General features: G+C 33.2%; 3 protein-coding genes across 5 annotated transcripts; all 3 read left to right on the plus strand.

The window, feature by feature from the left end:
- Positions 1-5,184: 5,184 nt before the first annotated feature.
- LOC7457732 (protein KINESIN LIGHT CHAIN-RELATED 3) lies at positions 5,185-8,938 on the plus strand. Of its 2 annotated transcripts, none has more exons than XM_024586415.2 (3): positions 5,185-5,441; positions 5,971-8,053; positions 8,362-8,938. In XM_024586415.2, the coding sequence occupies exons 2-3, from the start codon at positions 6,027-6,029 to the stop codon at positions 8,573-8,575; spliced, it is 2,241 nt and encodes a 746-aa protein (XP_024442183.1). In that variant the 5' UTR covers positions 5,185-5,441; positions 5,971-6,026; the 3' UTR covers positions 8,576-8,938. The 2 variants fall into 2 exon arrangements, with proteins under 2 accessions (XP_024442183.1, XP_024442182.1); XM_024586414.2 differs by having other exon boundaries at positions 5,186-5,441; positions 5,981-8,053.
- Positions 8,939-11,798: 2,860 nt separating this feature from the next.
- On the plus strand, positions 11,799-13,535 carry LOC7457733 (exosome complex component rrp40). Of its 2 annotated transcripts, none has more exons than XM_024586548.2 (3): positions 11,799-12,784; positions 12,992-13,108; positions 13,205-13,535. In XM_024586548.2, exons 1-3 carry the CDS (start codon positions 12,629-12,631, stop codon positions 13,205-13,207), a joined length of 276 nt encoding a protein of 91 aa, XP_024442316.2. In that variant the 5' UTR covers positions 11,799-12,628; the 3' UTR covers positions 13,208-13,535. The 2 variants fall into 2 exon arrangements, with proteins under 2 accessions (XP_024442316.2, XP_002321594.3); XM_002321558.4 differs by having other exon boundaries at positions 11,801-12,784; positions 13,214-13,535.
- A 5,195-nt stretch (positions 13,536-18,730) lies between these two features.
- Positions 18,731-20,130, plus strand: LOC7457734 (transcription factor WER). The gene is made up of 3 exons (XM_024586431.2): positions 18,731-19,102; positions 19,222-19,351; positions 19,677-20,130. The coding sequence occupies exons 1-3, from the start codon at positions 18,979-18,981 to the stop codon at positions 20,059-20,061; spliced, it is 639 nt and encodes a 212-aa protein (XP_024442199.1). The 5' UTR covers positions 18,731-18,978; the 3' UTR covers positions 20,062-20,130.
- The last annotated feature ends 213 nt before the right edge of the window (positions 20,131-20,343 follow it).

The following is a 20,343-nucleotide window of genomic DNA, read 5'->3' on the forward strand; positions in this document are numbered from 1 at the left end:
TAACAACCATTTCTACATTTAACTGTAGAAATGGCCAAAATGATAGCTGTTGGCCAACGACTATTTTTATAGCTGTTGGCCAACAACTTTTTTTTTTTTTTTTAAATATATATAGAAGAAATTTTCTATAAATACATGAAGAAAAAACTTGTACTTTTAAATTTTTGTATTGTGTCTCACCCTTCTCTCAAATTTAAAAAAACAAGAATCAATTATTCTCCAGTTAATTATTAACATCGGTTGTGTTAATTAGCTGAAATTAAAAGGTATACTTGTTTAAAAGCTTTTTCTATTTTTTTTTATATCTCTTGATTTTTTAGACCTTTTGTTGTTAATATTTAATATTTGTGATGAGTTTTATTTCTTTATTATTTTATATTTTTAATATGGGTTAAGGAAGACAATTTTTATTTATATTGTTATCTTTGATAAAATTGAGAGGAATTAATAATGGTAGTTGATATTGATAAAAAGATAGAGTTACATATTTAAAATTTATTTTTGATTGTCTGTTTTAATTTGAGGTCAATTATATTTTGTCTTCTTGAAAATGCAATTAAACTAGTATATCGATTCTCTTTTAATTTTAAATTATATTTTTTAACTTTCATATTACTTCATTAATTTTATATTACTTTTATAAATTATTCATATTAATTATATAATTAATAACATCATAATTATATTATATATAAAATATCTAAATTAGTTATATAATTATATTAAAATTAATTTAACATGAAATATATTAAAATATAAATGGTTTTTCTAAATAGCTTTTTACCATTGGAATGTAAATAATTCAAAAAGCTATATTTACACTATTCAAAAAGCCATTTTCTTCATTTGGCTCTTCAATATAGCATTTCCCATTGGAGATGCTCTAACTAGTTACAATGCAACACTTACATAAATCAAATTTAAATTTTAAACCAACAACATAAATTTAATTCATTATCCAAAACACAAACCAAATATAAATTCTAAAATATTTAAAATAAAATATCCAACAATATAAATTCTAAAATATTTAAAACAAGAGAACTGGTACATTACCTGAAGAAGCAATGCCCAATCAAGAACTGCGAATCGATAACAGCTTCATGATTTTCTAAAAAAATGATTATCAAGTTTTTTTTTTTTAATTTTAGAAACACCCTTATATGTTGGGATGCAAATTTAATAATTTCTTTTAAATACTAACTTTAATATTAAAATAAAAATTAAAAAAAGAACAAATCTCTTTAATTACCGAAACCAATCTTTGAGTTAAAAATGGTTGTGAGCAGACGAGAAAATATCTAACTACTAGCCATTGGGAGATGGAGAGAGAAGCCGCTTGTATCAAAAGAAATGGACGGTTGGAGGCGGTTTGCACGTGTAGAAGCAAGAATAAAAGGAGAAATAACAAAGACATGGAGGGAAAACGACGTTCATCTTCGTCGTTTGACCTCTATGCATATAAAAAAATAGATTGGGTCTCAGTCGGGTTTACCCGGGTCGACCCGCCGGGTGGACCTGGTTTCGCCGGGCCAACTCCCAGGCAGGTTTTTGCTTAGACCTGGACCGGTCCCATGCCCGGGTTGGCCGGGTCCTGGGTCGACCCGCCGATCTGTTTCAAGAATTATAAATATAATTATTATGTATGATCTTTTGGTCAATTCAACGATGAAAAAACTTATCATAGTACAAATTCTTAAATTGATTCTAAAGAGTAATAATATTGAAACGGAGGAAAGAAAAAGACTAAGAAACATTTAACCCTAAAGTAAAATAATTTTTTTTTGTTGAAAAAACTCAATAAATTTGGTGCCAAAATAAATATAAAATAAATAAATTAATGGGAGTTTAAAAACCCCATCTACCCATATGATGGGGCTCTGTTTATTTATTTCCCCGAAGCAAATTTCTTTGGGAAAGGTAAGGTACTGGTCCATTGCATATGGTCATAATAAAATGCTTCGGCCATTGTAGAAAGGGAGCCTACGTGCGGACCGACCCACTTAAAAAAAAAAAAAAAAAACCCTATAATATATAGTAATGTTATCTCCTTAAAAGATGCCAAAATCATTGGATACCACATCAATCCAGCCTAGATCATTGCAAAAATAACTCATGTATGCCCAATAATTTATCAAAAGGTAGGCACAACTCGTTCCTAAAATCCCCAAGTGATTGCATTAATTAAAGTGCCCCTTCTTGATGCTCTCATGAACTCTCTCTTTAGCCATTTCATGCACCATAATTGAGAGTTACAATCCAAATATGTTATGTATAAAATGCTCATATATATATTCCTACTACTTATTTTATGTATATAAAATCAAATGCCCACCACACAATCTTGTACCAATCACAAATTCGCAATCATGCATGACAATAATCACTTCATTATAATAGCAGTATTTAGGAATGTAGTATTTTTTAAAATTTTAATATTTTAATGAATTTTCAAGCAAAATATACTTTAAACGCAATTATTATTATATTTCCAAATATCCCTAAATCACAAAATATTACTTGGAATTTTTTTTTCCCATTAAGAGGAAACTCGGTTTGATGAAAGAGAATTTAACACTTCTTAAGTAAAGTATATACTTCCTGTAAATATTCAAATAAATAATATAAATATCTTGTAACCGCTGAATTACTAGTAAGTGGAAATGACTTAGGTTTTTTATTATTATTTTTTACGCACACACAAGCTTTTATAGTTAAAATGATTCACTCAATTCATCCACCGACAAGAACATAGTTGAATAAAACATGAACTTGCTTCATGACCAATTGTTTATCTCTCACTTTAAATCTATATATAATAGTCTCATACCATTGGAGAATATCTCCCACCAACTACCAAGTTAGAGGATGGGGAATCTATGTTTCGTGAAATTCTAACTAATTTCTTTGTTGCTTTCTTCGACTAGACTGGACTGAAAAAAAATATGACAATAACAATTATATATATATAAAACAAATGATTGTTTTGGCCAGTCATATCATAACAAAATATATTCCCAATTTTTTATGATCATCGTAACACTCAATCATGTTTTTAATTCAATTTTCTTGTAAAGAAAAAAAATGATGATACTAATAGCTTGTTTATTTTTACGTTTTAAAAATATTTTTTTATTTTTTTGTTTTAAATTATTTTTTTAATATTTTTAAATTATTTTGATATATTAATATGAAAATAATTTTTAATAAATAAATAAATATTATTTTAATAAATTTTAAAATAAAAAATACTTTAACAAATAACTATAACTACAACATCAAAAGAGATCTAAATTTATTAACAAATTTGTTTACAAAACTTAAAGAGAACGGTGATGATGCATATGTATTTATATTTTACAACTTTCTTTTATTTTTACCGTCCTACACAAAAGGAATATAGATATTAAATTAGTTATCTTACTCGTGTTTTATTGTAGGTTAAATATTTTTATTTTTTATAAAAAATTATATATATAGTTTTTTTCAAAGCATTTTTATAGTTTTAAAAATCTAAGTTCAAATAAAAAAAATTCTATATACATATAATAAAATAAATCAAGAACTATGCGTGCGAATAAATAAATAAAAAGTAATTAACAATATCTAAAAATAAAACTTGAAAAATTAAAAGATAGATGTAAATCAAAATATTTAATCTTGAAAGACGGGATATATATCTAATTGTGTTTGCTAAATTTATTTATTAAAATAATTTTTTATTTAAGAAAAAAATAATAGAAATGGAGACACAAATTAAATTGATCAAATAAAATAAAAGAAGAAAAAAAATCATGTAAGGCTACACATATTAGAAATATTATCTGAAAATAAGTTTTTTTATTTTAAAAAATAAAATTCATCCATATAAAAAAAAATTATATATGAATTAGAAAAATATTATAAATGTCAAGGCTCAGGCATAGGCCTGCGAGGGCAGGCCAGCGCAATTGAGCTCTTATTTTTTTTTGTTTGCAACTGGGACGGACAACATGTTGTCCCAAATTCTTTTGGAAAAAAATAAGATAGATAACGCGTCGTCTGATTTGCCTAGATTCCGGCCATTATAGTAGCCGGAAAATCAGGGCTTAAGTTTTCTTAACCTCAAAACCCTTTTTTAAACCCATTTTTGACTAAAAACACCTATAAAACACTGTAAATACCATGATAAACCTATCTATAGCCTCAAAAAATTACCCTAAAAACCAAAATTAACCCGAGCTCAAATCTGTTTCTTCAAGAACATTAAAGATAAAAAAATCTAATATGAACTCTCCTCGTCAAATGGAACTATTTGACACAAATATCGTCCATTTTGGTGGTCTAAATCGATGTCAATGATACTTTTTTCTTTCTACCACCAGAATTTGCCGACCTCTTTCTCCTCTATCAAACATGAACTAAAAATTTACAAAAATAAATTTTTGTATCAAAATTGAATTAGAAAAATATTGAGGTATTGAAATTGTATAATATGCGTGATTTTTAAAGTTCATGGATTAAAGTGCATTTTTTGTGAAACTTATAGCATGCCAACTGACGTCCTTTTCATTTCAGTTTTTTTTTTTCAATTCTATCTTTCATATAAAATTAAAATCAATTTACCTTTAATTAAAACTAAATCACTAAAAAATTATCCGAGAAACAAATTAAAAAAAACATAAAATTCTACATATCTCATCCATAATAACACGTGAAAGGATGAAGATTAGAGCCTTTAACAATGAAAAATCCACATATTATAGAATAATACTTAATGATTAAAAAGTGACACCCACATTTGACCTTACCAGCTTAGCTCTCAAGGATGAAAGAGGGCAAGTATGGCTCATGAGCATGACCCCATAACTATCTTCACAAGTTAATTCTACCCAAAGTCAAAGAACCTCTTAATTACTTCCAAGGACACCAATTCAACATTCGAACAAGGTCACAACTGTCGTTCCACCTCATCATAAACATGATCCAACTGCCACGTGTCAAGATCCCATTAAACAGGGAAAAACGGACAGAAAGCAGATCGGCAGTTGCAGGCCTCCCGCGCTATTTAGGTCTGACTATAGGGTGGGAGAAAAGTCCCCTTCTTTATCCTTTCACTCGCTGACTCTGACATTCCACCTCTGCAGGAATATTTTTATTTATTCATTTATTTATCTTTGTTGAACTCCCATTTTCATTTCTAACCAGCTAAGCTCTGCAAGTTCCCATTTTGTCCTTGTGTTATGTTTTTTTCATCTGCCTAACTTCTTCCTTTTATATATACACACATACACAGAGAGAGAGCGAGAGAGAGAGAGAGAGAGAGATAGGATACAAAAACTAAATTAAAGATTGTTTCTTTCTTTTTCTCTTGGCTTAGCGCGAGCATTGAATCGATATCTCCTGTTTAAAACCCAGATAACATATCACCTCGGAATCTTCTTTCATGACTGGTTCTTAAGGTACTGAGTTTATTAATTAATGTTGTCTTCTTTTCTTTTTTCTTGGCATTTATATTCTGTCTGTTACTGGATAAGTTTGAGAGGTAAATAAAAATTAAAGTTGTCTTTTTTGTTCAATGAATTTTTGTTTTGTCATTTATATAATTTGTGGGTTTGTGTTGTTTTGTATTGATTTTTTTTCCGTTATTGATGAACTTTATATTATAAGGGTTCATTTTATTGAATTTTGGAAACATTTTTGAAAAGATCTAATTAAGGAACGTTAATTTTTATTTTTTTTGGTTGTTGCAAGCATGGAAAGTTAGATGGGCTGTTTGACCCAGAAGTTAAAGAATTGAGCTTTTGATGTTATCATTATTGCTGTTTTTGCTTGGGTTTTAGTTGACTTTGTTTTCATATATTAGCTACATGTGTATTGGTTGGTTCAGTTTGTTTATAATTAGATAGCTTGCATAAAGATATGATTATCTTGTTTGGATCTAAAGTACCAATTGTATATATAGCTTGCCTTCATCTTTTTTATGAAAAGTTTCTTGCAGTTGATATATTGGAACTCGGTGTTTTCGTGGACTTGGGTGAATAAATATGCCTGGAATTGTTATGGATGGAATTAACGAGGAAGCGATAGTGAATGAAATGAACGGAAATTCAGTGCCGATGAAGGAAAATTCTGTGCCTAATAAGTCCCCTAGGAGTGCATCGAGCCCCCACGGCCTTCACAGTGCTGGCCTAGACCCTCCTGTTGATGCAGTTGCTGTTCATGGTGTGGCTGTTGATGGGGTGGTTGACACGTCCATTGAGCAGCTTTATGAGAATGTATGTGATATGCAGAGTTCTGATCAGTCCCCCTCTAGGCATAGCTTTGCATCTGATGGTGAAGAGTCTAGGATTGATTCAGAGTTGTGCCATCTGGTAGGAGGAGAGATGAGAGAGGTTGAGATAATGGAAGAGGAAGAGGTGGATAAGCCTGAGCATGACACTCGTAGCAACTCTTCTTCTAAGAAGGGAAGTTCATCAGGGAGCAAGAAGTCAGGGAAATTGGAAAAGATCAAATCTGCAAGCACCAAGTCTGCTTCTTCAAGCTCCTCCAAGAAGCAATTGGAATCTGAAGCATCATCAAAGTTGAGTCCTAAGGGAAAAAGTCCTCCAGAGAAACCTCCTATTGATAAACGGAATGATAAGAATTTGAAAAAAGGAAATGTAGGAAACAGATTAATGAAGAAACGGAGGGATTCTCCTCCGGGTGGAGTGAAGTTATTGAATGGAACGAAGGATGAATCGGGGTTAGATAATCCAGATCTTGGCCGGTTTTTGCTAAAGCAAGCAAGGGATTTGGTTTCTTCAGGGGATAATCCTCAGAAAGCTCTTGAATTAGCTCTTCGAGCATCAAAATCATTTGAAATATGTGCAAATGGTAAATCCAGTTTAGAACTGGTAATGTGTTTGCATGTCACAGCGGCAATACACTGCAGCATAGGCCAGTACAGAGAGGCCATTCCCATCCTTGAGCATTCAATTGAGATTCCGGTGCCTGAGGAAGGCCAAGAGCATGCCCTTGCCAAGTTTGCTGGTTACATGCAGTTGGGTGATACTTATGCGATGCTGGGCCAGGTTGAGAATTCAACAAATTGCTACTCAACAGGATTGGAGGTGCAGAAAAAAGTTCTGGGAGAAACTGACCCTAGAGTCGGTGAGACTTGTAGATATTTGGCTGAGGCCCATGTTCAAGCATTGCAGTTTGATGATGCTCAGATGGTTTGTCAGATGGCTCTAGACATTCATAGAGAGAATGGCTCTCCTGCTTCTCTAGAAGAGGCAGCAGATCGACGGCTTATGGGTCTTATATGTGAAACAAAGGGAGATCATGAGGCTGCTCTTGAGCATCTTGTGTTAGCCAGTATGGCCATGGTGGCAAATGGCCAGGAATCTGAGGTGGCCTCTATTGATTGTGGCATTGGAGATGCATACTTATCTTTGTCTAGGTATGACGAGGCTGTTTTTGCTTATCAAAAAGCACTCACAGCTTTTAAGACAACGAAAGGAGAGAATCATCCATCTGTTGCTTCAGTGTTTGTTCGTTTGGCTGATTTATATAACAAAACTGGGAAGATGAGGGACTCTAAATCGTATTGTGAGAATGCCCTTAGGATTTATGAAAAGCCTGTGCCAGGGATCCCTCCAGAGGAGATCGCTAGTGGTCTCAGTGATGTTTCTGCTATCTATGAATCAATGAATGAGCTTGATCAGGCAATCAAGTTGCTTGGAAAGGCATTAAAGATATATAATGATGCCCCTGGTCAGCAAAGCACTATTGCTGGAATCGAAGCCCAAATGGGGGTCATGTACTACATGATGGGAAATTATTCTGAATCTTACAACTCCTTCAAAAATGCAATTTCTAAGCTCCGTGCAAGTGGAGAGAAGAAATCTGCCTTCTTTGGCATTGCTCTTAACCAAATGGGTCTCTCCTGTGTTCAGCGCTATGCTATTAATGAGGCAGCGGAATTGTTTGAGGAAGCCAAGATTATTTTAGAACAAGAGTGCGGACCATATCACCCTGACACTCTTGGGGTATATAGCAATCTTGCTGGCACTTACGATGCAATGGGCAGGTGAGCACCCTTTTCACTTCTTGTGTCTTTTATCCTCATATGCATCTGTCAAAAGTTTATTATCATTTTGCTTAACATTGTTTAAGTTGTTTATGTTGCTCATCTCACAAAGTGATGTTCGGTGGTATGGTTACCCAATGGCTGTGGTTGTTTTCCTTCACTTGGTACTTTGTACCAAATAAAATACTAAAGTTGTAAATCATGGATGTGTTTGGCTGATTTTATGTATGTGAGCATATGCATTTTTCCTATGCATAACAAATTTGAATTGAAGCTGAGCTGAGGTGCTCTGTAACGTATTATCACAGGTTGGATGATGCAATTGAAATCTTAGAGTATGTAGTTGAGATGAGAGAGGAAAAGCTTGGGACGGCAAATCCCGATGTTGTCGATGAGAAAAAAAGGTTGGCCGAGCTGTTGAAAGAAGCGGGAAGAGTTCGGAGCAGAAAAGCTAGGTCACTGGAGAACCTCCTTGATGGCAACTCTCATGACATAAACAAAGATGGCATTACGGTATCATAAAGATGTTACATGTATAGCTGTATTTATTCAAACTGAACAGAATGTATTATAGGAGTTAATTTAAGAAGAAAAGAAACCAAAAGAAAAGAAGAAAGGAATAGGTGGTTGGTGTTCTCATAGATTCTTATCTGGAAACAACTGCAGTCATGGGTTTGGTTGTCCTATTGATTTTCATTTTCATATTTATTTAAGTTTATTTTTTGTGTACCTTACTGTTTATTACTGCTGTAAATCATTGGTGATATTAGTGTTTCTCCCACATAATGATCAAGAAACTATGGATTCATTTGTACTGTACCTGCTACAAGAATTGTATGATTGGATATTTATCATTTGATAATAGAATGCCATCATTTGGTGTAAGAGTTGTTCCTTCTGATAGTATTTTTTTTTTTTTTATAACCCGGGGTTATCTTTACGCGTGTTATAACTAATTTTTGAACCCGCCAAACATTTTATAAGTCTAGTAGGTAGATAAAACACTCCAAGAATGACATGTATGCATATAAAGATTCGAATCTAGAATGCAGGTAGAGAATTTCTAAAAATGAAATATTCGATGCAGACGTAGAGAATTTGTAAAAATAAAAAATTCCTTACCAGGACTGCTAGGACACTAACCTGGTGCTTTCTGATAGTATTCTTAATCTTACTCGTAGCATGTCATCCATCGCCATCAAGGAAAGTAGGATCCTTTGCTCTAACCTAATCTTTTCTTTTTGTTATTCAGTAGGGGACCAATCATGATGCCTAGCTCCTGCATACTGATATTTTAGGGTTTGATGGCAATTTAATAGACGAAGACCTATCTGCAAGTTGTTTATGATGAGCTGTTTTTAGTTTCCATTTTCTATGATTGTGGGGGTCCCAAATGCTTTCCAATCATTCAACTAACAAGCTAAATCAGTACTCTTTTCATAAATGTTTTTCAAGGACCGCTATGGCAATTAATCTCCTCCTGGTATCTTTTCTTTGCCTAGCCATGGCAGCTTTGACTGCATGCTTCAAGGTAGTTTGAGGTTACCTCAAAAGAAGGGCGAGGGGACAAGGGGGTGGTTTGAGGTTATTTACACCTAGCTCATACAACTGGTGGCCTACCTAGCTGAAAGAATTCATGTGTGCAACCATATTGCCTAACGTTCATGTCCCGCGTCTGCAAATTTATTAGCAGTCCAAACTCCAGAAGCTAATTTTGCACCCAGGGAAAAGATATAGGAGCTTTTATGAAGGTTGTTTGAGTAGATTTTTTATGTCACTCTCCATTTTCAAAGAGCTGTGTGTTGTTGAAGTGGTTGATACGAAAGTGTGGTAGGAAATAGCGATGATCGAGTTGTGGTGCTGCATGTTGCATAGAAAAAAAAGGGTAAATTGAGCCACCATTGGTGAAGAGAATTTAGCATAGTGACAGATTGCGGTGAAATTGTGGAAGCACTACTTATTCGTTATTTTGTACCTTTATTTTAGGTATTAGATAGAAATTTGGATTGAGGATTATTTTATGACAGAGCATACTAGCATGGCCAGGCTTGCTTTCGAGCATCAAACTGAAAATTCCAATAAAAATAAAAAAACTAAAAGGGAAGGAGATTTTCTTTAGTCAAGACAATATTCACTACAATATAGCGTTTATTGTCTAGATACAATCCACTGTCCATTATAATAATAAAGTGGGGCCTTGACAAATTATTTTTTTTTGAATTATAACTTTTTAAAATTTATTTATACAATTTTTTTTTATAATTTTATCTTTTAATATCTAATTGATTGGAAATTGAATTTCATATTTTTTTCTAGATTAAGTACAAAAAATTAATTTTTTTTTGAAATTTATAATTCTTTTTATTTTTTTATTAGGTTATTTTAATCACATGATTTAAACCATAAATTTAATAGATTATCTTGTATTTGGCTTAACTTTAATTAATATTGTTATAAATCGGTCATCATTAATTTTTTATGTTTTTTTACCCCATTTCAATATCTATATTTATTTTTTAACATAAAAATTAAATAGTCTAATCTCGGGATGAATGACGTGCACCAAAGCTAGTATATACGGTCTTTATGTTCTTTATTTTTCAAAGGAAAAAAAAAAAGCTTTTCATGCCTAGTTAAAGCATTTCTTTTCTTTTTACCATAGCCCGTCATCTTTAAATCTTTTAATTCGGTTTGTCTTTTAACCATAGATCTCTCCCCAAAAAACATATCACTGTCCGAAGCAGAAATGGCTTGGAATTAATTGATGCAATTTGAATATTTCAGTTTGATATACATTAATTTAAAGCGAAAAGGAAGTGAAATTTACTGGAAAATATCAAAATATATTTGCTGTATTGATGTGCTAGCTCGAAGCCCGTTGAGAGAAGAAAACAGCTTGTGCTTACAGAGAGGACAGGTCTCTGATGGATGTAAGCAGGTGAGCCAGAAGTTTTCTTCTCCCGAGGTATGATAATGGTGGGCACCGCACATGAGTTGTCTGAACTCCGAAGGTCCTGCATATTACATCCACTATAAAAACCATTATTCAACGAGAAATATCAAAATTAAAGTTCACGGTTTTCCTGTCTAGAATAATTATCTTGACCATCTCTCGGCCATTTCACAGTTGGCTCCATATTATTTTTGTTCCCTTCTGGCCTCGGCGACAAGAGAAGGTGCAAGTCGGTAGGGATTGGCCCAAGTAGTTCCAATTTCGTAATCTATTTTTATCTTTATTGGCAGTGTCCCACATAAGAAAATCGATCTTTGTAGTTATCCAATACAGGCCGGCAAGGAAATTCGAGGAAGTACGATTTCCCATACAGGACATCGCCACATATTTTTCTCAAAACTAGAACACCGCAGGGGAGGGGATGTATCATCGGATACCTCTCCAACTGACCGAACATGAATGTCGAGTTGTTGAATCTACAGGTGATGACTCCCCTGTCATGCAATAACGTCAAGAGTTTCTAACATTCCCCTCACTCCATTCTTTTGAAACAAATGTTTGTGCTGCCTGATCTTGACATCCTACCTCAGCTCGATTTCCAAGATTTCAAGTAAAAAACAATTAACGACTTGCCTTCAAGTTTTCAAGAAAAGCTCTTAAATGATCACATCATGAAAAGGCTTTTCAACTTTTTTTACCATCAAATCATCCAATTCATCCCAGCTAAGCTTGCCTGGAGATGATGAGACATGTTAATTCCTTGTAAGAGATAAATAATTTGACAGCATTTTAATGAGCAAAAACAACCAATCTGGAGTAATAGGAAACATCAGATAGCCGCAACAGAAACTTACTCCATTAGTTTCCGAGTAAAAAATCAATGAGTTGGTATCTGCATAATTATTTCAAATCTCAATTACTCAATCAATGCTCGCTTCCTTCCCTTCCAATATCATCCATACAGCTTGCCATTGAACAAGTATTGGCTCATTACTTTCAACAAGTGTTCTTCTGCTACTTACGAGGTTACACCCAAAGACATTATAAATGACTTACTTCAAGATTTCAAGGAAAGTTCTTAACTGACATCTCAGAAATAAGCTTTCACCTTGTTTACCATCAAATTGTCGATTTCATCTCAGATAAGTTTGCCTTGAAACAAGAAGAGATGTTAACTAATTGCTTATAAAAGATGAATAATTTGACGCGGTGATGAACAAAAAACCGACCTCTCTAGAGTAAGGAGAAACATTAGATAGTCACTTTAGTTCATTTTGTAAGGTCTTGTATCCTTCCCACCGCTACCGCTGCTGTTATTTATTCACTTTAGTTTCCAATCTCAGCAGATTTTATAGCAAATCTTAATTTGCTCTGTCAAATGAATTGTGCCAATTTTACAGGAAGTCCCCTAATCAATACAAAAATCTCATTCATTCTGTGGATGGGATCCAATTTTAGAATTCAACACAACAAATTCCATATTTTGCAACTGTCATAACAGTCTGCCTTCTGGCTCGGTGCACAGCCTTGATTATTTCTTTCTTCCAACATTCATAAATGAACAAAAAACTGTGGCTGAACACTTCGAACTGAAATTGCACTTCTAATGTTTCCTTTGATTCATGCTTCTTGGAACAGGTAGGTGCTCTGCTTTATGTACGAGTTGTGAAGGCAAATCCTGGAAAGTAATGCTGAGCTCACCAACATGTCCAGTTCTTGAGGCACTTGGCAAGAAGCTCTCCTTTGAGATAGCAGTTGGCTTAAATGGCCGTGTTTGGGTATGACTTTTTTGTACAGTATTATGATATTGATTTCCAATTTTTTTCTTCCACTCACTTTTCATTCATTCTTCTCTCACTCTCGCGTCTTCCCCTGCTTTAGGCATGTTTGCCTACTTTCATGCCCGCAAGACTGCTCTGTTTTGCTTGTGTTGAAAAGTCCTACTTCTATTACTATAACCTTTTGTTTTTCGTGTTTGAATATAGGTGAAAGCTGATTCTCCATCAACAGTTATTATTGTTGTCAATGCAATTATCAAGTCGGAGTCTTTAAGTGGGGCACAGCAGAAAATTATGGCAGAGAAATTACTTCAGAAAATTCAGGTAAATTCATGGCATTTATGATTCAACCCCCTACACTTAGTCCTGTCATCCTTGCTTTCTTTTTTGCTTTTTTCAATCATATTTTCTGAACTTCAGTAACTGCAGAATGATTAAAGAAGACTGCAAACGTTGTTTCTTGGATCCACCATGGTCATTAATTGGAAGGGGCAGGGTCATGTACGCAGAAGTTTGAAGACACCAACTGTCACCAGCTCATAGTTTTGGAGGCCTATAATGGCAAGTACTTCTTGAATGTACATCAACAACTACTTTTGAAGCCTTATTTTCCCATTTCCTTTGGGTTTAGAAGATGATTAAGCTGAGGATTCTGATTGAATCTCTCCAAGTGCTTCTATCAGTCAGCATTTGTAATTGTGGATATGCTGAGGCATTGAATCTTATTGAAACTGGTTAATTATTTTGAGCCGGTAATGTGCAAGTAATTTGTCAAGAATCATGAACACATACTTCCTTGCATTATTTATCTTGTCATGAGGAACCTCCAGTAGATAATCCAAGTTCTCATTGAGTCCATTTGTGACCACAACGCCAGTTGGTATTAGCTGTGTTGGAACAGGAGGATTTCCAAGACATAACCCTTGAGAAATAAGAGTCGGTTCATTCGGCAGTCAAAACACCATGAGGTGCAGTTAACATATGCCTCCTCCCCTTCGTTATCCTGCAACTCCGAGACCCACTCCTAGATTGTCTGGGACTACAAAGACAAAGCACTGGACATGACGAAAGGAGATCTATGGACGATAACCTTTATCGCTGGTTGTGTAGTTTGTTTTGGAAAAAAGAAGAAGCTCTTTGTTGCTTCCTCGAGACAAGATAAATAATGCAGGGCTATAGAGAAATGATTACCCTAAGAGGACTAACCCCATCACAATTTTAAAAAAAATCCATTATATTAATATTAATGCTGATCTTTTACACAATATCAGAAATACCTTTTTACATTATTAGTGCTCTCAGAGATTTAAAAAAATTTCATTCTTTATTTCTTACATAATAATATTAATGTTGATAAAGTTGTTGAAAATAGCCCTTTCTTACCATTAATGTCAATTGAAATATATCTAATTCGTAAAGAGCTTTTATAAGGGTATAGAGAAATAATTACCCTAAGCTTTTAATATCTCGGGTTAAGGATTTTAAGGATAGTCTCATGACCCAACACGGGGTTAATAAAGACCATCGACTATATGTTTGGATTTAGAACGATTCTAAACTCAAGGATGTTGGATCTGTATTTTTTCAGACCCAAACACGCTTGGTCTCAACACATAGTAGAACCTAAAAGAATTGGGTTTGTCATCTTGCCAGACCGACAAGCATTTGAGCTCAGCGCGTAGTCGAGCCTAATAGAGTTAAGTTTGACATCTTTCCAGACCCACAAGTATTTGGTGTAAGCATGTAGCTGGGTCTAAGGGTGTTGGGTTTGATGTCTCGCTAGACCCATGAGTGCTTGGGTTTCGCGCATTTATGAGCCTACTAGAGTTGGGTATGACATCTTGCCAGACCCATAGGCGTTTAGGCTTAGTACTTAGATGAGTCCAAGGGTGTTGAGTCTTATATCTTGCCAGACCCATAAGCGTTTGGGCTCAGCGCGTAGCCAAGCCCATTAATGTTGGGGCTGGTGTATTGCCAGATCCACAAACAATTGTGTTTAGCATATAATTGAACTTAAGGGTGTCAAGTTTGTCATTTCATTAGATCTATAGATGTTTGAGCTCAACATGTAGCTGAGCTCAAGGGTTTTGTATCCCCACCTTGTCCCTAACCCTTCTATTAATGGGCCTTTAAAGAAAGTGAGTTTTGTATAAAATATGTTGATCCATCACTTTTAATTACTCTTAATTTTGATAATATTTTTTGAATTGAGATCATCTCATGCTTTCTTATGTAATGGCTTGTTATATTTATTAATTGCACTATAAAAGTAATAATAACTTAACTTTTATTATTTTATTATTTTGTTATTTGATTTTTTTATCTAATTTAAATTATTGAATTCAAAACAGATAATGACATAAATACTTAATTTTCAACATATATATATATTTTCCATATTATTACACTACTACTCTAAAACAACTGTTTTTGTTTTATGGTGTTTTAGTGTTCATATAAATAGTAAAGCAACTAAATATATTTTTTAATTATTTTATAACATTTCTATATGGTAGCTTAGTTGGTTAACACGCGAGACACTATAGATGATGCAAGTTCAAGTGCTGGGGGACACAAGTATTTTATGTTTGTGACAAATAACCTGTCATCCTTCAATTTTTTTTTTCAAAAAAATAAAGGACAAATGACATGTTCTCCATCCCCTTAATAATAATAATAAAAAAAACAAAGTAGGGTCAAGTGCATGGGTTATTTGAATACTATTATAAATGTTTTACTAGATTCACTTACCTTTTAATTTTCACATAGTTCTTAAATACTATTATAAATTGTTATTTGAATTTTAATAATTTCCTTTTCAATTATTATATATTTTATATAATAATAATAATAATAATAATAATAATAATAATAATAATTGTTCATGAAAATTCGATTGAAATCCATTTTTTATTATTAGGATTTTTAAATAGATTTTGACAATAATTTTATAACATTTACATTTTTTTCGCTCTCAATCACATAAAATATAAACATATTTTTTTGATATTTTTTATTAACTTGATTTAACAATCATAAAATAAATCTTGATGAAATTTTAAATAGAAACAATGATTCCAATTAAAACATTGTGTGGACTAAGATAAACAAGAGATACTTTAATAAAAAAAAATATCATGATATTTTTTTAAATAGATTTTATTTTTGATTTTAATGACAATAATAAATAATTTCATGAGACCTGTATATTTTTTTTTACATATAAAAAATTCACCCCCACCCCCTACCCCATGCAACGTAGCGTGGACATACAAACTAGTACAAGACTAATGCAAGTGCTTTTAGTGCTCGTTTGCGAATCACCAATTTGATTGTGGCCTGGTTTTAGTTGTGACTGAGACTTTTAATTGTTTGGTAATACTTTAAAAACTAATATGACAACCCCTTCCATGTGTTATTTTAAAAAGCTATAATTTGTGGTGTTTCAAAAGATACATCAAAGGTAAAAGTCACAACTTTTTCAAATGGACTCTTAATACATCTTATCCAAATCCAGCTCGTCAAAACCAACAAATGTCAGGCAGCATAATCAAGTTTCTGTAGAATTCATAGTTAATTCTTTTTGAGAAATAACACAATTCAAAAAATATTTAAGAAAATATCACAATTTAGAAAGTTGCAGGTGACATATGTGATTCACGAGTCACATGTGACTCTTTAAATTATAAAATGGTAGGGAAAAATCTAATTTAAGGAGAGAGGAAAGAGAAAAAGGATCTAGAGACACTTAGAAGCTCTAATGATGACATCACAGGTACCACCAGAAAGATCTTAACGTGACGAATCCAATAACAATAGGGAATGTCAATAACAAAGATCAAAATGGACCACACAAGCTTCCCAAAGGTGGCGAGACACACTTGCCTTGATATTGTTAGATTCATTTCATCAAGATCTTTTTTATAGTACTTGTGGTATTATCATCAGAATTTTGATATGCCTTCAAGATCTTTTTTTTTCTCGCTCTCTCCCCTTTCCTCAATTTAAATTTGTATAAATCATTTTATAATTCTAAAAAAGTCATATGTGATACTTCCTATTCGAATTGAATATTGTTAAAGTAATTCAGATTAAACATAAAAGGAGGCTAGAATTCTCAATAATCTGTTTATTATGAGTGCTTAAGTTAACCTAAATACAAAGAAATTATATATAAGTTAAACTAAAAATACTATTCTACCCTTAATAAATAAGACTAGATAAATATTATTTAACATCTCCCCTTAAACTCACGATGCGACAGCTACAAGCATCGAGAGTTTGCCAACTAGAAAACAAAAACGAGAGATGGAATGCGCATTGGTAAAAAAATCTGCAATCTGCAAGGAAGAAGGAACCAAAGGCAAAGTAATGGTGCCATGAGATGATGACGAGTAAGATGACAATCAATCTTAATGTGCTTAGTTCGCTCATGAAAAACCAAGTTGTGAGCAATCTGAATAGAACTCTGGTTGTCACAATACATAGGAGTAGGATGAGAAAAGAAAACTCTCATATTAGCAAGTAACCAACGTAACCAAACAATCTCTTTGGTAGAAGATGTCATGGCAGAAGCAAAACAATTGCAGAGACAGAACATAAATACCAAATTGCAGAAGTTGAAGGAAAGTCGAAATACCAAATTTTGCAGAAACGAAATACAAAATATCACTCCAAAAAAACATTACAAAAACTGAACGCAAATACCAAATTACAAAAACTGAAGAGAAGATGAAATACCAAAACAATTGCAGAGACAAAACAGAAGTACCAAATTGCAGAAGCTGAAGGAATGTCGAAATACCAGATTTTGCAGAAGCGGAAGACAAAATATCACTCCAAAAAACATTGCTGAAACTGAATGCAAATACCAAATTACAGAAACTGAAGAGAAGATGAAATACCAAAACAATTGCAGAGACAAAATAGAAATACCAAATTGCAGAAGCTGAAGGAATGTTGAAATACCAGATTTTGCAGAAGCGGAAGACAAAATATCATTCCAAAAAACATTGCAGAAACTGAAGAGAAGATGAAATACCAAAACAATTGCAGAGACAAAACAGAAATACCAAATTACAGAAGCTGAAGAATCCAAAATAAAGGTTCAAATATTAATTCTTCAGCCGCAAGCACAAAACTTGATCTTCATCCTCCATCTTTTAATAGGTCAAACAACCCATGTTTGATGTTTTGAAAAATGGATTTGAAGTTAAGCTTCAAAGGAATGCATTGTGTGTGCTGGAACATCCTACAGGGAATGAAGTGGATGATGATAACGATTTTGATACCAGCAGTGGCTCTGACATTGGTGAACATGATTTCTACATAGGCAGTGAGTTCCATAAAATTAGCAAGACAAGGGTTCGACCAACCAGACTCTGATATCATGTTAAAGTAATTCAGATCAAACATAAAAGAAAGCTAGAATTCTCAATAATCTGTTTATTATGAGTGCTTAAGTTAACCTAAATAAAAAGAAATTATATATAGATTAAACTGAAAATACTATTCTACCCTTAATAAATAAGACTAGATAAATATTAATTAACACATATATCATATATGACTCTCTCTACTATATTAATTTCTTCAATGTTTTATGGCATGCATTATTTCTCTAATTTTTTTTTTTGAGTGTGCTAAAGTAAAATAAAAAAAACTCTTAAAACATGTAATCCGAACCCAGCTCGTTTAAACTAACAAATGTCAGCAGTATAATAATAAAAAATGACTAAGAAAAGTACTAGCCTAGATGTAGCCAACGTGGTAATTTTCAGTTTGTGAGAGGGCTGGAGAATCTTTGGCAGCCCGACAATTGAAAAGGAACGTACATTTATAATTTGTTGTCGTTTATGTAACCAACAAAAGCCTATTTTCTTCCTCTGGACCACCTAGATTACCATTGATATATTGTTGTAATGAACTTTGTCACTTCTCATGACTCATAATTTCCACTGCTTCAAAAACTTTCTTAAACCTCAATAATTTGTGGGGGAAGAGGAAGGAATCGTAGCCCCCCCTCTATCAATGACTTCCTTTTCATGCATATCCTCCATATATATAAACTATGCATCCCCTCTATCACTAAGGGTTTCAAAACTTCTTTCTAGCAACCTCTCTTCGAAAAGGGTTTATTAATAATTATAAATATCTTCATATTTACAATAAAACGTCATTTTGCTGCAACAACAATGGAAGGAGCTGGGAGTAGAGAATATAGAAAAGGGTTGTGGACAGTGGAGGAAGATAGAATCTTGATGGATTACGTGAAGGTGCATGGCAAAGGGAAGTGGAATCGGGCAGCAAAAGTCGCAGGTTAGCATTTCTTTTTTACCTTTCCATGTAGAAGGGATTGATGTTAGTTTTAGAGCTCGTGGTGTTTTTTTTTTTTTTTTTTTTTTTATCAGCTAAAAGATTTGAATGTTGTGGTTTAGGCCTCAAGAGAGGAGGCAAAAGCTGCAGGTTAAGATGGATGAATTATCTAAGCCCTAGTGTTAAGCGCGGGGCTTTCTCAGAGGAAGAGGATGACCTTATCATCCGGCTCCATAAGCTTCTTGGCAATAGGTTTCTCTTCATCTCGTATTCACGTTATATAATTTTGAGTTAGCATGCGTCTCATTCTTTTTTCTTAGATAAAACATAATAATTAAGTCTTAAAAAATGCGTGGTAAATTTTAATAAATTGATTATTTGATTAATTTATTAATAAAGTTGGTGAATGTAATTGATTGATCGTCACTGTGGAGACAATGATACTATTGTTTCTTAATGATACTATCATCAGCAATTCTTTTGTACTCGTTAAAATTAGAGCTAGTTTCTGGGCTTTGTTGTTTGTTATTGAATATACCAAACGTATGTTCTTACAGTTTCAATTTTGTTTTTTTAGGTGGTCTCTAATTGCTGGTCGGATTCCAGGAAGAACAGATAATCAAGTGAAGAATCATTGGAACACTCATTTGAGCATAAAACTAGGGGTTAAGAAGGGAAAATCTAAAATTAGCTCATCAAAATTCTCCAAAAAAATAGAGGCGAGTTTCAATACTAAATTAAGTTCAAATGAGAGGTTAATTCCCAGTAATAAGACTGAAACTGAACTCCAAAATGTGATAGAAGATAGTCATGAAAAGGAAATAGAAATCACTAGCACGCATGAGCCAATATTGACAAGTGATTGCTATGAGAATTTTTGGCTTTTTAATGATGATTCATATCTATTTACTCCTAGTTTAATGGAACTTTTAGACGAGTCTCTTGAATCTTTTATGGCATGACTTGTAAAGCGCCATTTTGTATCTCTACTTCTTTTTTTTAATAAATAATTACTTTCCTTTTGTTTTTTATTTTTTGTTTTTTTGCCTGTAAATTAACATGTAAATGCACGTGTTCACATGTGATATCCTGAAATGAGGCTCAGGATTTTCAGCAACTCATTCCAATATTGATATGCTTTCAACAAACATACAAGTGAATGCAACCCCCGCTTTTTTTTTTTTTTGCTATACTCCATGATAGTATTTGATTATTGTTCGAGATAGAGAGATGAAGAAAATATC

Source organism: Populus trichocarpa, chromosome 15 (genome assembly GCF_000002775.5).
Source record: "Populus trichocarpa isolate Nisqually-1 chromosome 15, P.trichocarpa_v4.1, whole genome shotgun sequence".
In the NCBI taxonomy this organism is placed as follows: Eukaryota; Viridiplantae; Streptophyta; class Magnoliopsida; order Malpighiales; family Salicaceae; genus Populus; species Populus trichocarpa.

What these genes read in the sequence shown, in the direction of transcription:
- LOC7457734 (XM_024586431.2), top strand. Translation starts at nt 18,979, where the DNA reads ATGGAAGGAGCTGGGAGTAGAGAATATAGAAAAGGGTTGTGGACAGTG. An exon ending in TCGGGCAGCAAAAGTCGCAG is followed by an intron (nt 19,103 to 19,221) that starts GTTAGCATTTCT and finishes GTTGTGGTTTAG; the next exon opens with GCCTCAAGAGAGGAGGCAAA. An exon ending in CATAAGCTTCTTGGCAATAG is followed by an intron (nt 19,352 to 19,676) that starts GTTTCTCTTCAT and finishes TTGTTTTTTTAG; the next exon opens with GTGGTCTCTAATTGCTGGTC.
- LOC7457732 (XM_024586415.2), top strand. Translation starts at nt 6,027, where the DNA reads ATGCCTGGAATTGTTATGGATGGAATTAACGAGGAAGCGATAGTGAAT. An exon ending in ACTTACGATGCAATGGGCAG is followed by an intron (nt 8,054 to 8,361) that starts GTGAGCACCCTT and finishes GTATTATCACAG; the next exon opens with GTTGGATGATGCAATTGAAA.
- LOC7457733 (XM_002321558.4), top strand. Translation starts at nt 12,629, where the DNA reads ATGCTTCTTGGAACAGGTAGGTGCTCTGCTTTATGTACGAGTTGTGAA. An exon ending in GCTTAAATGGCCGTGTTTGG is followed by an intron (nt 12,785 to 12,991) that starts GTATGACTTTTT and finishes GTTTGAATATAG; the next exon opens with GTGAAAGCTGATTCTCCATC.